The sequence below is a fragment of the Carcharhinus amblyrhynchos genome, chromosome 6 (assembly GCF_965287045.1).
Source record: "Carcharhinus amblyrhynchos chromosome 6, sCarAmb.v2.hapA, whole genome shotgun sequence".
NCBI lineage: Eukaryota > Metazoa > Chordata > Chondrichthyes > Carcharhiniformes > Carcharhinidae > Carcharhinus > Carcharhinus amblyrhynchos.
Genome location: NC_137329.1, coordinates 121,239,152 through 121,251,385, shown reverse-complemented (window position 1 = coordinate 121,251,385; position 12,234 = coordinate 121,239,152). Strand labels below are relative to the sequence as shown.

At 43.1% G+C, this 12,234-nt stretch overlaps 1 protein-coding gene across 4 annotated transcripts in view; it reads right to left on the bottom strand.

Moving 5' to 3' along the window:
• Window positions 1–12,234, bottom strand: part of LOC145344277 (uncharacterized) — a 118,328-nt gene that overhangs the window by 53,554 nt on the left and 52,540 nt on the right. For 2 of the 4 annotated variants that reach the window (XR_013886853.1, XR_013886852.1), the window contains exons 4-5: window positions 9,953–10,111; window positions 8,354–8,517 (exon numbers count right to left, since the gene is read on the bottom strand). Coding sequence is in view for 2 of the 4 variants with exons in the window: in XM_080191333.1 (XP_080047459.1) it covers window positions 8,354–8,517; window positions 9,953–9,987 (199 nt within the window). In the remaining 2 variants the exon portion in view is untranslated. Of the gene's footprint in view, window positions 1–8,353; window positions 8,518–9,952; window positions 10,112–12,234 lie in introns of those variants that run through there. The other 2 variants (XM_080191333.1, XM_080191334.1) reach the window with 1 other exon arrangement.

The following is a 12,234-nucleotide window of genomic DNA, read 5'->3' as shown; positions in this document are numbered from 1 at the left end:
AAATGAAATAAATGCACAGATTCTCAGTTTTCTTGTAACGTGGGTGACATTAAGCATTGACCAGGGCATTAAGCACAGCTCCTTCTTCAAAGTGTTGTCATGGAAACTCTACCAGACACCCAAGTTGGCAGACAGAGTCTTAATTTGAAGTGGATATGATTCTAAGAGTGGCGAGCAATTGGCACTTGCCATCCTGAGATGGAGAGCCTAGTGCAGAGTCGCTGCCAACTCTCAAAAGCCCACTGCCATTTAATGCTCACTCAAGCTCTGATTCAAGGTTGGGTGGAAGTCCCACCCACTGCCAAAGGAGGTCCTGCCTGTGGATGGTGTCAGGATCTGGAATTCAGTAGCAAATTCCCTGAGATGTGAGGGAAAAAAAATCTGTGCTGCAGATTCAACAGCTGTTTGTTGACATAACCTTAAGTGCTATCATGTTATTACTGCTCGAGTGCATTTATACCCAATCATTATCAGTTGGGGGGGGGGGGGGGGGGGGGGGGCGGGGCGGGCGGGGGCTATAGGTTCACAGTCTGACTGCGCAGTTCCAAGAAGTTATTGAAGGATTGGCTGTCTTTGATATGGGGTCATGAACACAAATGTTTATTTTACAGGAGATTAGACACATGGACATATTGAATAGACTTTTATGAATGAGAATGTTTACAAATATGTAGTTAAATCTGGAATAGATACTTAGAACTTTATTTTACCTTATCTCAGCAATGAGCTCCTGAGATAAAATACTGCAGATGCTGGAATCAAACAAAAACAGAAATTGCTGAAAATCTCAGCAGGTCTGAAAGCATCTGTGGAGGGAAAATAGAGCCAACGTTTCGCGTCTGGATGGCCCTTCGTCAGAGCTCCTGAGATCTGCCCACAGTGGACGCTGGGTTAGTTTGCATAGATAATGTAAGGGCAAAGGATGGTGGAGGGCACACAGTGACAAGAATCGTGACAAGCCATGGAGGTAGTTGGAGGCATGGATTGGCATCAGTTGGCACTAAATTGGCAATAGAACTATAAAGGGGCCTGGGGAATGGAAAGGGAAGTGAAGAGTGTGAAGGATGAAGGCCAGTGGGCCTAATAATTAACAACATGAGTGGGGCAATGTCCTAAAGAACTGAGATGGGCTTTTTAAACCAACCTGCCTTGGTACTCAGAAGAACTTGTAGCTGCCTCCAATCTGCAACCGGGTGTGGTGGGTCCAATTGTACCCTGCATCCATCCCCCAGAGCGAAGATCCTTGGGTCATTCAAGGAATTTTTCCGTGCAGTGGCAGATTTCCCAACTTTGCACATCTGCCTGGGGAACAAGGATCCAGGCTGAACACACTAGTGGAACTTCAACCCATAACCTTCAGATTTAAAAGGCAAAACAGCTACTAACTTGACCACAGCTGAGGAGTTTACTGTTCCAATAGACACATTTATTCAGAATAAAGGATTTATTCAGGGAAAAGCAAACAAAGTGTATGAGTGGAAGACTTCATATGCGAACAATTTCACCATTACTGTCATTCTCACAGAAATTTAAACAGACAATGGGAGTTTACTTACTGCTTCCAAACCATTCCAATCAAGGAAAATTAGTCAAATCTTTGGACAATCCTAGTGATATATCTCATGACAAACCTAACAGGGTGGTAAAATAGTCACGAACTTCCAGACCACCCCAAGAATAACATGACTATTCCCATGGAATGATCTCTAGCCAATCCTGGATTATACTCAAAACAATTGTTTACTGGTTGAAAATTATCCCCATTTGGATAAACATCTGGAATATTTGTCAAATTATTAAAAGAGCATTGAAACAAGCAGGAGCAATCAAGTGCAGCTGCAAAAGAGTCATGACCGTTGTATTCTGTCATTGCTTCCAATTTGGCATATTAGAAGCCAAAACAGATTCTATTTTCTGAATTGATCTTCATTCAGATGGCAAAGTCATACAACATCTGTCCTTTAGTAAATTACTTTCTCACAGGACTCTGCAGATGAGCTTTAATACTCAGCAATACAACAACGTTGAGAGGCTCTTGATCTGTAATGTTTAATTTTTGAAATTCTCATCCTTGTTGGTTTCCATATGGCCTCAAAACTTTACTATGTCTCTAACCTCCTTCAGCCACACAACTCTCCCAGAACCCCTCCAACTCTGACCTCTTGGAAATCCCCGATTCCCATCACACTGCCATTGCTGTACCTTCAGCTAGCAGGGTGGAGGGTCAAAAGGAATGAAATATATATAAAAAAAAATCAGCATTTTAGCAAAACAGGCATGAGAATGTGGATGGTCAGCAGAATGCAGCAGTCTGACGAGGCATTGCTAAAGACTTCAAATTATAAACACAAGCCATGAAATAAGAACACATTTACTCTCTCGTCTATTTAGGAAAGTAATTGGAGGAATTTGAGTCAAATCTGCTGGGTGACGTTGTCTCTCCTCATCTCTGTAACCTCCTCTAGCCCTACAACGGTTCTGCTTTCCTACGTAGCCTGGATTTCCATTTCTCTACCACTGTTGGCAGCTGCCAAGGCCTGGAATGTTCTGGAAAACCTCACCTATCTTTACATTTGTCTCTCCTCCTTTAAGGCATTCCTTAAAAGCTGTTTTCTTCAGCAAAACTCCTTGAGATTTGAAAAGGTTTATTTTCTTATTTAATGTTAGATGAGAATGACCATTGATACACACTGAGATTCAGCTGATAGTTAGTGAAGGCTGCTGCATAGGATGGGTATTTACAGTGTCTCCCTTGTCCCTATTTGACAGTTGACTAAACCTCCAGCACTTTAGAAGTGGTATAAAATCATAATGCGGAGACAAACAATTGTGCAACCTTGCTTGGGCAAGGCTCTTAAAACCCCACCCAAGGCCAGAGAATTGTTCTACAAGCTTTGCCCGCCCCAGTAAAATTCCAACCAATCCAATAGCTTGGTCAAACTACACTCCCCCGCCTTCCTCACAAACGTACATTCCATGACAGTTCCAGGACACCAAACGGCGCACTGGACAAGGAATTAGACTCCATGGTATCCCCCAGACCAAGGATTGGCGGGAATAAGAAACTTCTTCCAGTTGAACTGTTGCTCCTGCTGCCTTGACGGCAGCCTTCAGTTTTTCTGCCTTTAACTTCGAGATATTGGCTTTTACCTCTTGAGGTAGTGATTCTACCAGCTTCTTCGCCTGCACAAGATTGAGGCCAGAAATACAGTTCTTTTTCAGCAGGTTTCTGCTCTATTGTCTCCTTAGATAGTTTGGTGTCCAATTTTGCTTGAAGCACCTTGAGTAGTTTCCCTATGTTGTAGGTGCTACATAAATACAAGTTGTTGATATTAACAAAGTTCAGGAAATACAATCTGCCAGGCATGACCCTGTTTGATCGACCATCGCAAGCTTATTGGAAGCTTAAATAGCATTGAGTCACCAAGTGCAATCGGTTTCAATCTCCACGCTTTTGGGTGCACGTAATCATGTCAACATTTACAAGACACCGTCTGTCTGCTTGTTTATTTAAATGAGATTAAATATCAAGCACTGGGTTCTGGTGGTATGCAGGCCCTTTGAAAGTGGTTGGCCACAGAATCAACCCCTTATCCTTCGATTATTGCCATGCAGCGCAAAACTGGACTCTGTTAGCAGCACTACTGTCTCCACGTCAGTGTGTTTCAGTCTTTTGGATCAAGCCCAAGGTGGGGTGCATGCCTTAGCTTGTCAGCTTGGATTTCGTTTGTCTCCCTTATGGGGACCTTGAATTGGATCCAATTGGAATTTGAATTTGGTTTTTGAAGCAAGCAAGAAATGGATTTGGGTTTGCCTGCTCCACTGAGCATTGGCTATATAACTTTAAGGATGGAGTCAAAATTTTTTTTAAAAAAGTTCTACATCAGACAGACAGTCATGGTTCAAGTCTCATAACCCAGGTCTAAGTACAAAATCTAAGCAGTAAGCATGGAGGGAGGCTGCACTTTTGGGGTTGCCATTTTTAAAAGAGACATTAAATCAAGGCTCTGTCCTCCTATTAAAGTGGGCTGCCTAAGGTTCCTTGGCCACTATTTCAAAAGAAAGGAGACAGTTCTCCAGGTGCCCGAGCCAACATTTCGCATTGTGTCAACAACGCATATTAATGAACCATTCAACACACTGCTGTTTGTGGGGCCTCAGCTTGTATGAATTGGCTACTGTGTTTCCCAACAGTGACGACACCCCGAATAGGAATTATCTGGTTGTAAAGTTCTTTGGGACATCCTGCAGACGTGCAAAGTGATGTATAAATGTCCACTTGTGCGCCCTTTCTTTCATGGAAAAACGCAATGCTCTTTAGCTCAAGCCTGCTCAACGTGTTTGAATGCTTGGTGCATGATTTGTCACTTGTCTTTCGTCAGAAGACAGGTTGCGTCATCTGCACATTCCTTTGTCTGATCTTGTAAATGGCAGGCTTCCATTAGAAGGTTTCGCTTCTCTCACTGTGTGCCCAAACCTAAAGCTTTTTTTCACCCACATAGTCAAAGTTAACTATTTTTCAATGCGTCAAGGATGCCTGCAGCACATCTTATCAAAAGAGGTGGCTATGATTTCTGCATGAAAATGTGGGGCATTTACTTTATTTTTACATATCTGTTTTTGGGTTTTGTGTGGCTAAGTTTGTAGTAACTGGCAATGGCTGAGGTGATTTTACAGTACCAGCCTGCTCTACTAGTCAATTAGATAATAGTTCATCTCTATCTCAGCTCAATTTCTTAGCCTTAGTTCTATGCTCTTTGCCATTCCTACCCCACTACAACCTTCCCAGGGCAGAAAATGCCACATTACCTACACCTCTTGTGTGATGGATCCACTCTGGATTGAATTCTTAATTGCCCAGCTCCAACACTTTCATATTCGCAGGACTTGGGCATCACTGGCAAGCCCACCACTTGCCTGCCCTTCTCTAATTGCCCTTAAAAGTATTCAAGAGTAAACCAGAAGCGAGAAAATGCTGGAAAATCTCAGCAGGTCTGGCAGCATCTATGAGGAGAGAAAAATTGAATCACGTTGCAGTGGGTCTGGAATCACATGGAGGCCAGGTCAGATAAGGATGACAGATTTCCTTTGCCTGGAGGACGTTAATGAATCAGATGGATTCTAGCGTCAATCAATGATAGTTTTATGGTCACCATTATGGAGATTAGTTTTATATTCTGTTTTTTTTTAATTCCCCAGTGCTTGGTAGTCTTTGAATTCTTGTCCCCAAAGGATTAAGTTGGGCCGACTGGATTACTAGTCCAAAGACTTTACCACATCATCACTGGCTCTCCTTGAATTTTAAACCAACGTCCTGTTGTTATCGATCTCCACAACCTCTCCGGATCTATCCTATTCAATACAACGTAAGCACTGAATACGAGCTACTGGATCCAGCCTTTAAAAGTAGCATCATTAGGCAGTAATCCAAAGTTGTCTCATAAGAACTAACAGCTTAATACAACCATCCATTAAGGTTACCATAAACCACATTTGCAACAATTACCTCTTTACCCATTATTCCTTAATAGATACAATTATATTATGGAAGACTTAAAGCAAAGCCTTCTGGAGCTCAAATTGGTTCAGGAAGTTTATGAAATGAGCTGTTGAGGCAGCCAGCTGCTGCTGAAATGTTCCAAGCAGGAGTATTTTTAAGTTGCAAGCTTGGTATAAATTCGATCAACATGAATTGATAACGAGCGAGGTTCCTCCAAATTCACATGACAAACATAGGCACAAATGGGAAATTTTGTGCCCAACTCTTACGGACATGCCCCCTGCTGTAGAAAGCACTAAATGAACATCTCCACTGAACGGAAATGAGCATCAGGCTGTTTCTAGCAATGAGTGCCCAATACAAACTTTCACACTTATGACTGGACAAATTTTCTCATGTTTCAGTGCAAGGAGTTTCCCTTGATGCCAGCCAGTGCTGTATAGTCAGGGAATAATTGCCCTTTTCCATGACCGAGATGTATACAAGTTAATTGGGACTGGAGTGACGTGAACTGTGACCCATTTCACATCAATGTGATCATTGCAATGTAACTGCACTGTTGGTTATCTCTCTTTACCTGACTGTTTAGGAACAGAGCAAGATGAGGTGGTCACATGGCCCCCTTGAGCCTTTCCGCCAATTGAATTCCAACAACAACTGTTTCATCGTTAGGACTGCCTATTTCCACCTCTATAATAGCATGCGTATTATCTGTCACCACCTCAGCTCATCTGCCACTGAAACTCTTATCCAGGCCTTTGCCAACTCCAGACTCAACTGTTCCAACAAACCCCTGGCTGACTTCACCTCACTCTGCCCTGTGTAAACCCGAGGCCATCCAAAACTCTACTGCCTGTGTCCTAACCCCCACCAATTCAACTTGTGCTTGCTAACCTACATTGGCTTCTGGTTGAGCAACACGTCAGTTTTAAACTTCTCGTCCTTGGTTTCAAGTTCATGCTTGCCCTCACCTTTCCTATCTTTCCACCCTACAACTCTTCCAAGATCTCTGCACTGCTCTAATTCTGACCTTTTGAGCAGCAGTGCCTTCAACTGTCTCGGCCCTAGGATTCCCACCCTCGACATCTCCATTTCTTCTTTTCTCCTTTAAAGGTACTTCTTTAAAAATTACCTCTAACTAAACGTTTGGTCCTTACCTGCCCCTTATATGGGTCAGTGCCAAATTTTGTTTGATAATACTCCTGTGAGGCATCTTGGGATGTTTTACCACACCTAAAGACTCTACACAAATGCAAATTGTTGTAATTATGGCTAATACATCTCTAATTCATTTACTTGCTCTTGGTGTCATAACCCCTTGTCTAAAAAAAAGTCCAAACTCAGTATTGCAATTGGCTTGTTAGTCATAATAGCTCTTCAGGGAGCAAGTTCCAGATTTCCACTCACTTCCTTTGTGTGAAGAAGTGCTTCCTGACAACACCCCTGAATGACCTGCCTCAAATTTAAGATATTGTCAACTTTGGTTCTACATGTCCCCAACCCCAAACCAGAGAAATTGCTCAGGTCTATTAGCTGTTTCAAATTCTCAACTATTAAGTGTTTGCTATGCCTCTGAGTAGAATTCTCATCTCTATGTTAGAAGATACTAATTCAACTCTCCTACCAAAGACCTGCACACGAAATCTAGCCTGATATTGGAGTGCAGTGCTACCTTTATCCTGAAAGCAAGGCCCTGTCTGTCCTCTAATTGCCTCCAAGAGATCCAATGTACTATTGCAAATGAGTACTGGGCAGTACTCTGGTGTCCTGATCAATATTTATCCCCTCAATGTTTGGGACCTTGCAGTTTGCAAAGTTCTGCCATGTTTCATGAACAGTAAGAACTCTCACCACACCAAGATAAAATCCAACAGGTTTATCTGGTATCACAAGCTTTCGGAGCGCTGCTCCTCACCTGACGAAGGACCGGTACTCCAAAAGCTCTTGGTTTCAAATAAAGTTGTTGGACTTTAACCTGGTGTTGAGAGAACTTCTTACTGTGCCCACCCCAGTCCAACACTGGCATCTCCACATCGTGTTTCATGAAGATGGCTGAGGTTGTGGCACAGTGGTAGCACAGGACCAAAAGTTCAAGTACTACGCCAGGACTTGTTGGCCATGGAAGAAGCATTTATAACATTGTTCAATGGGCTGATAATCAGCTCAGGAATCCTTCTCCTACTGTTCCCCAAAGGGAAAACAATGTTTGTGTGAAGATATGTTAACAAAAAATTATAACAGTGATAAAACTTGAAGCAAAAGTATTTAATTGGCTGTAAAGCACTTTTTGGACATCAAAATATTACTGGTTACATGGAATAGTGGCTTTCTGAGTACGGAGGTTTAAGTGGTCGAAATGGTGCTAATTATGTGCTGAAATTTTCAGCCCTACCCGCTGGTGGGATTTTCCAGCAACGCCAATGTCAACCTGCTCTCTGGCAGCAGAGGGTGTGGGGTATGTAAATCACTGTAGATATTGGCAGGGCTGGAAGATCCTGCTGCTGCTGGCCAATGGGACGAGTTGGCTCCATGCTGGAAAAAATGCTGCGAGGTAGGAGTGCTGGAAAACTCAGCCCGTTATCTTAAACACCCAGACTCAAGGAAAGACACTATTCAGCATAACCAGTAATATTCTGACTAACCTGCATTGTATCCCCCCCCCCCCCCCCACCCCACTCCCCCAAGGCCAATATATCATTTGAGTTGCAGTGTACACATCTCTCATTGAAATGAAAAGTAAATAGTCATACTAAATGCACAAGTGTAGCAAACAACAATCGCTGCTGAGATTTTCTTACCCCAGCACCTGACATTCAATCTCACATCAACGCTTATAAAGAGCCAACCATCTACCTGGATCTGGTGACTCCATCATACTGCAGACTACTTCTGCGTCACAGGGGTTGGTATCGTCCGCTGACTGGAAGGCAGTGATGATTTCACTGAAGTAATTAAAGTATTGCTTAGGCTCCCAGATTCGACTTTTCACAGCTGAACTCAGATTCTTCCCCATAGTTCTGAACAGAAATGTGAATAAAGTTAAACACCAGGATGCAATTCTTATTAGGCAGTTTCATTGCATTAGAACATGATAAATAGCAGCTGGAGTGAACCATTTGGCTCTTCGAGCCTGTACACTGCCATTCAACAGCATTATCCTTGGATACATGCACTGCGTCAGAAGATGTGTGTGTTATGGAAGGACTACATGCAAGTCTAGAGAACTACAGAATCTCTACATTGCAGACAGAGGCCATTTGGCCCATTGAGTCTGCACCAACTCTGAAAGAGCATTTCACCCTGGCCCTCCCACCTAACCCACACATCTTTAAAGTTTTATTTAATTACTGTGAAAATCCCCTTGTCAACACACTCTAGCACCTGTTTGAGTACACAGAAGGAGAATTTAGCACGGCCAATGTACCTATTCAGCATTCAGACTGTGGGAGGAAACCGGAGCACCTGGAGGAAACCCACATAGGCACAGGGAGAATGTAGACTCCTCACAGACAGTGACCCAAGGCCAGAATCAAACCCAGGTCTCTGGCGCTGTGAGGCAGCAGTGCTAACCACAGTGCCACTGTGCTGCCTGGTGAAACAGTGGTTAACACTGCTAAAGAACAAGCTGAATCAAACAGTTTGAAGGATACCATTTCTGATGGTCAATTCCTGGCTGGCATTACCAAGTCTCCAGCAATATTCTGGAATTTGGAAAAGTTATCTCCTGGGTATTGCTGTGAGGAACATCAGGGCAAAAGATGGTTGGGGCATGGGGTGATGGAGGCTGTGTGTGAAGGTAGTGGAAGTTCCTGCATCCAGCAGCAACCCAAGGGATGTCATGGCTACTGCCTAATTGAGAGTCACTAGAGTCATGGATCATAGACTCTGGCCTCAGGTAAAGTTTAAAATTCATGTTACAAGGCTTACATTAATGCTGCAATGAAGTTACTGTGATATTCCCCTAATCACCACACTCTGGTGGCTGCTGTGCCACTGGAAGGTGGGGGGGGTTGATTTTGTAAGGGGGAGGTGTGGTCACAGGAAGTTGGCAGTGGGGGGGGGGAGGTGTTGGGGTTGTAGAGGGCAGGAGTGTGTGTTGGCAGAAAGGTCAATACTAATGGTGGGATGAGGCCTTTGGTGATTATTAATTAGCCACTTAAAGACCTCAATTGGTGGTGATGGAAAAAGGTTGACAATGAAACACACACCCAGATTTAATCAGTTGGGTGGGGGTGGGATGGATGGGTTCATCTCTGCTATAATCGCACCTAATTACATGCCTTCTTGGCCACCAGCAGAGAAGGCAGAAGATTCCACTGATGTTCCATCTCCCACATCCGAGGGATCTGAAAAATGTGGCAACAACCAATCACCGAGTGGGGCCAAATCCAGACAGGTAGATAGGGACACCGTCAGGCTAAACATACAAGCAAAGAGAACCAACCACTGTACCTTTCTGTTGTCAGACAGACAGTTGTGAATACCATTCAGAACCCGGCGGAGATTTTCAATAATTAAATAATTTGACGAATTCTTGGCAAACTTTTCTAGAAGGCCATCCAAGCTGAATGACATTGCAGGCACTGTTAAATGCAGCCAACATGTATCAGTCTGTACAGAAAAAAGATTAAGAGGTTAAGAATAATGACTTAGCAACAAAGAATCTGAGAATTATTCGGCCTGTCAAGCTTGCTCTGCCATTTGATAAGAGCATGGCAAATCTGATCATAGTTTCGGCTCTACTCTCCTGCCTGACCCCATAACCTTCACCTGCCTTGTCTATCAAAAATATAACTCATCCTTTAATAAGTGCAATGCCCCTGCCTCTTCTGCTGTCTAACAACCCTCTGAAGGGAAATTCTGTCTCATTATAGAGTCATAAGCAATACGGTAAAGAAACGGGCCTTCAACCCAACTGGTCTATGTTGACCATGGTGCCCTCCCAAGGCATTGTGAAACTTCTCTGAACTGCTTCTAATGCAATTGTCCCAAATACCCATGTTCAGCCTAAATACATATAATCCTTTCCCATCCATGTACTTATCCAAAAGCTATTTAAATATCAACACTTCTTAAACTGTGCCCAGATTCTAATCTCTCTACTAGAGGGAATACCACCCTGGCAACAAGCCTATCAAGTTCCCTCAGGATCTCATTTGTTTCAACAAGGTCATTCCTCATCCTTCTAGAGTCAGAGGTTTACAGCATGGAAACAGGCCCTACAGCTCAACTTGTCCATGACATCCTTTTTTTTTTAAAAAGCACCTAAGCTAGTCCAAATTGCCCACATTTGGCACATATCCCTCTACGCCCATCTTACCCATGTAACTGTCTAAATGCTTTTTAAAAGGATAAAATTGTACCCGCCTCTACTACTGCCTCTGGCAGCTTGTTCCAGACACTCAATCCTGTGTGAAAAAATTGCCCCTCTAGGGACTTTTGTATCTCTCCCATCTCACGTTAAACCTATGTCCTCTAGTTTTAGACTCCCCTACCTTTGGGAAAAGGTATTGACTATCTAGTGATATAGGCTCCTCGTTATTTTGTAAACCTCTATGAGATCACCCCTCAGCCTTCTATGCTCGAGAAAATGTCCCAATCTTTCCAGTCTCTCCTTATAACTTAAGCCATCAAGTCCCTAGTAAATCTTTTCTGCACTCTATCTAGTTTAATAATATCTTTTTTATAATAGGGTGACCAGAACTGTACACAATATTCCAAATGTGGCTTTACCAATGTCTTGTACAACTTCAATAAAAAATTCCAACTCCTGTATTCAATGTTCTGACCAATGAAACCAAGCATGCTGAATGCCTTCTTCACCACTCTGTCCACCTGTGACTCTACTTTCAAGGAGCTATGAACCTGTACCCCCAATCCCTTGTTCTATAACTCTCCCAACGCCCTACCATTAACTGACTAAGACCTGCCCTGGTCCAATCTACCAAAATGCATCACCTTGCATTTACCTAAATTAAACTCCATCTGCCATTCATCAGTCTACTGGCCCAATTGATCAAGATCCCATTGCAATTGGAGATGACTTTCTTCATTATCCAATACACCACCAATCTTGGTATCATCTGAAAACTTACTAACCACCCTACTACATTCACATCCAAATCATTGATATAAATATCAAATAATAGTGGACTCAGCACTGACCCTTGAGGCACACGGTTGGTCACAGACTTCCAGTTTGAAAACAACCCTCTAGCTTCAGTCAAGAAGCCAATTTTGTATCCATTTAGCTATTTCACCCTGGATCCGTGAGATTTAATCTTATGCAACAATCTACCATGTGGTACCTTGTTAATGGCCCTGCTAAAGTCCATATAGACAACATCAACTGCACTGCCTCATCTACCTTCCTGGTTACCCCTTCAAAAAAAAAACTCAAATTTGAGAGACATGATTTTCCACTCACAAAGCCATGCTGACTGTCCCCAATCAGTTATTGTGTTTCTAAATGCCTGTAAACCCTGTCTCTCAAAGTACTTTCCATAGAAACTTAAAAGTTTTAAGTTTCTATGAAACTTTTTATAAAATTCTAAACATGGTTAAAAGGGTAGATTCAGAAAAATCGTTCCCAATGATGGGGGTTCCCCCGCCAATTGCTGACTTCCTGGACCTTCCCCCAAGCCAGCCCCAATATCAACCCCATCCCCTCCCTGGGCCAGCCCAATCTCCCATTCCACGCCAGCCATGACCATGGCCATCCCCAACACCTCCCC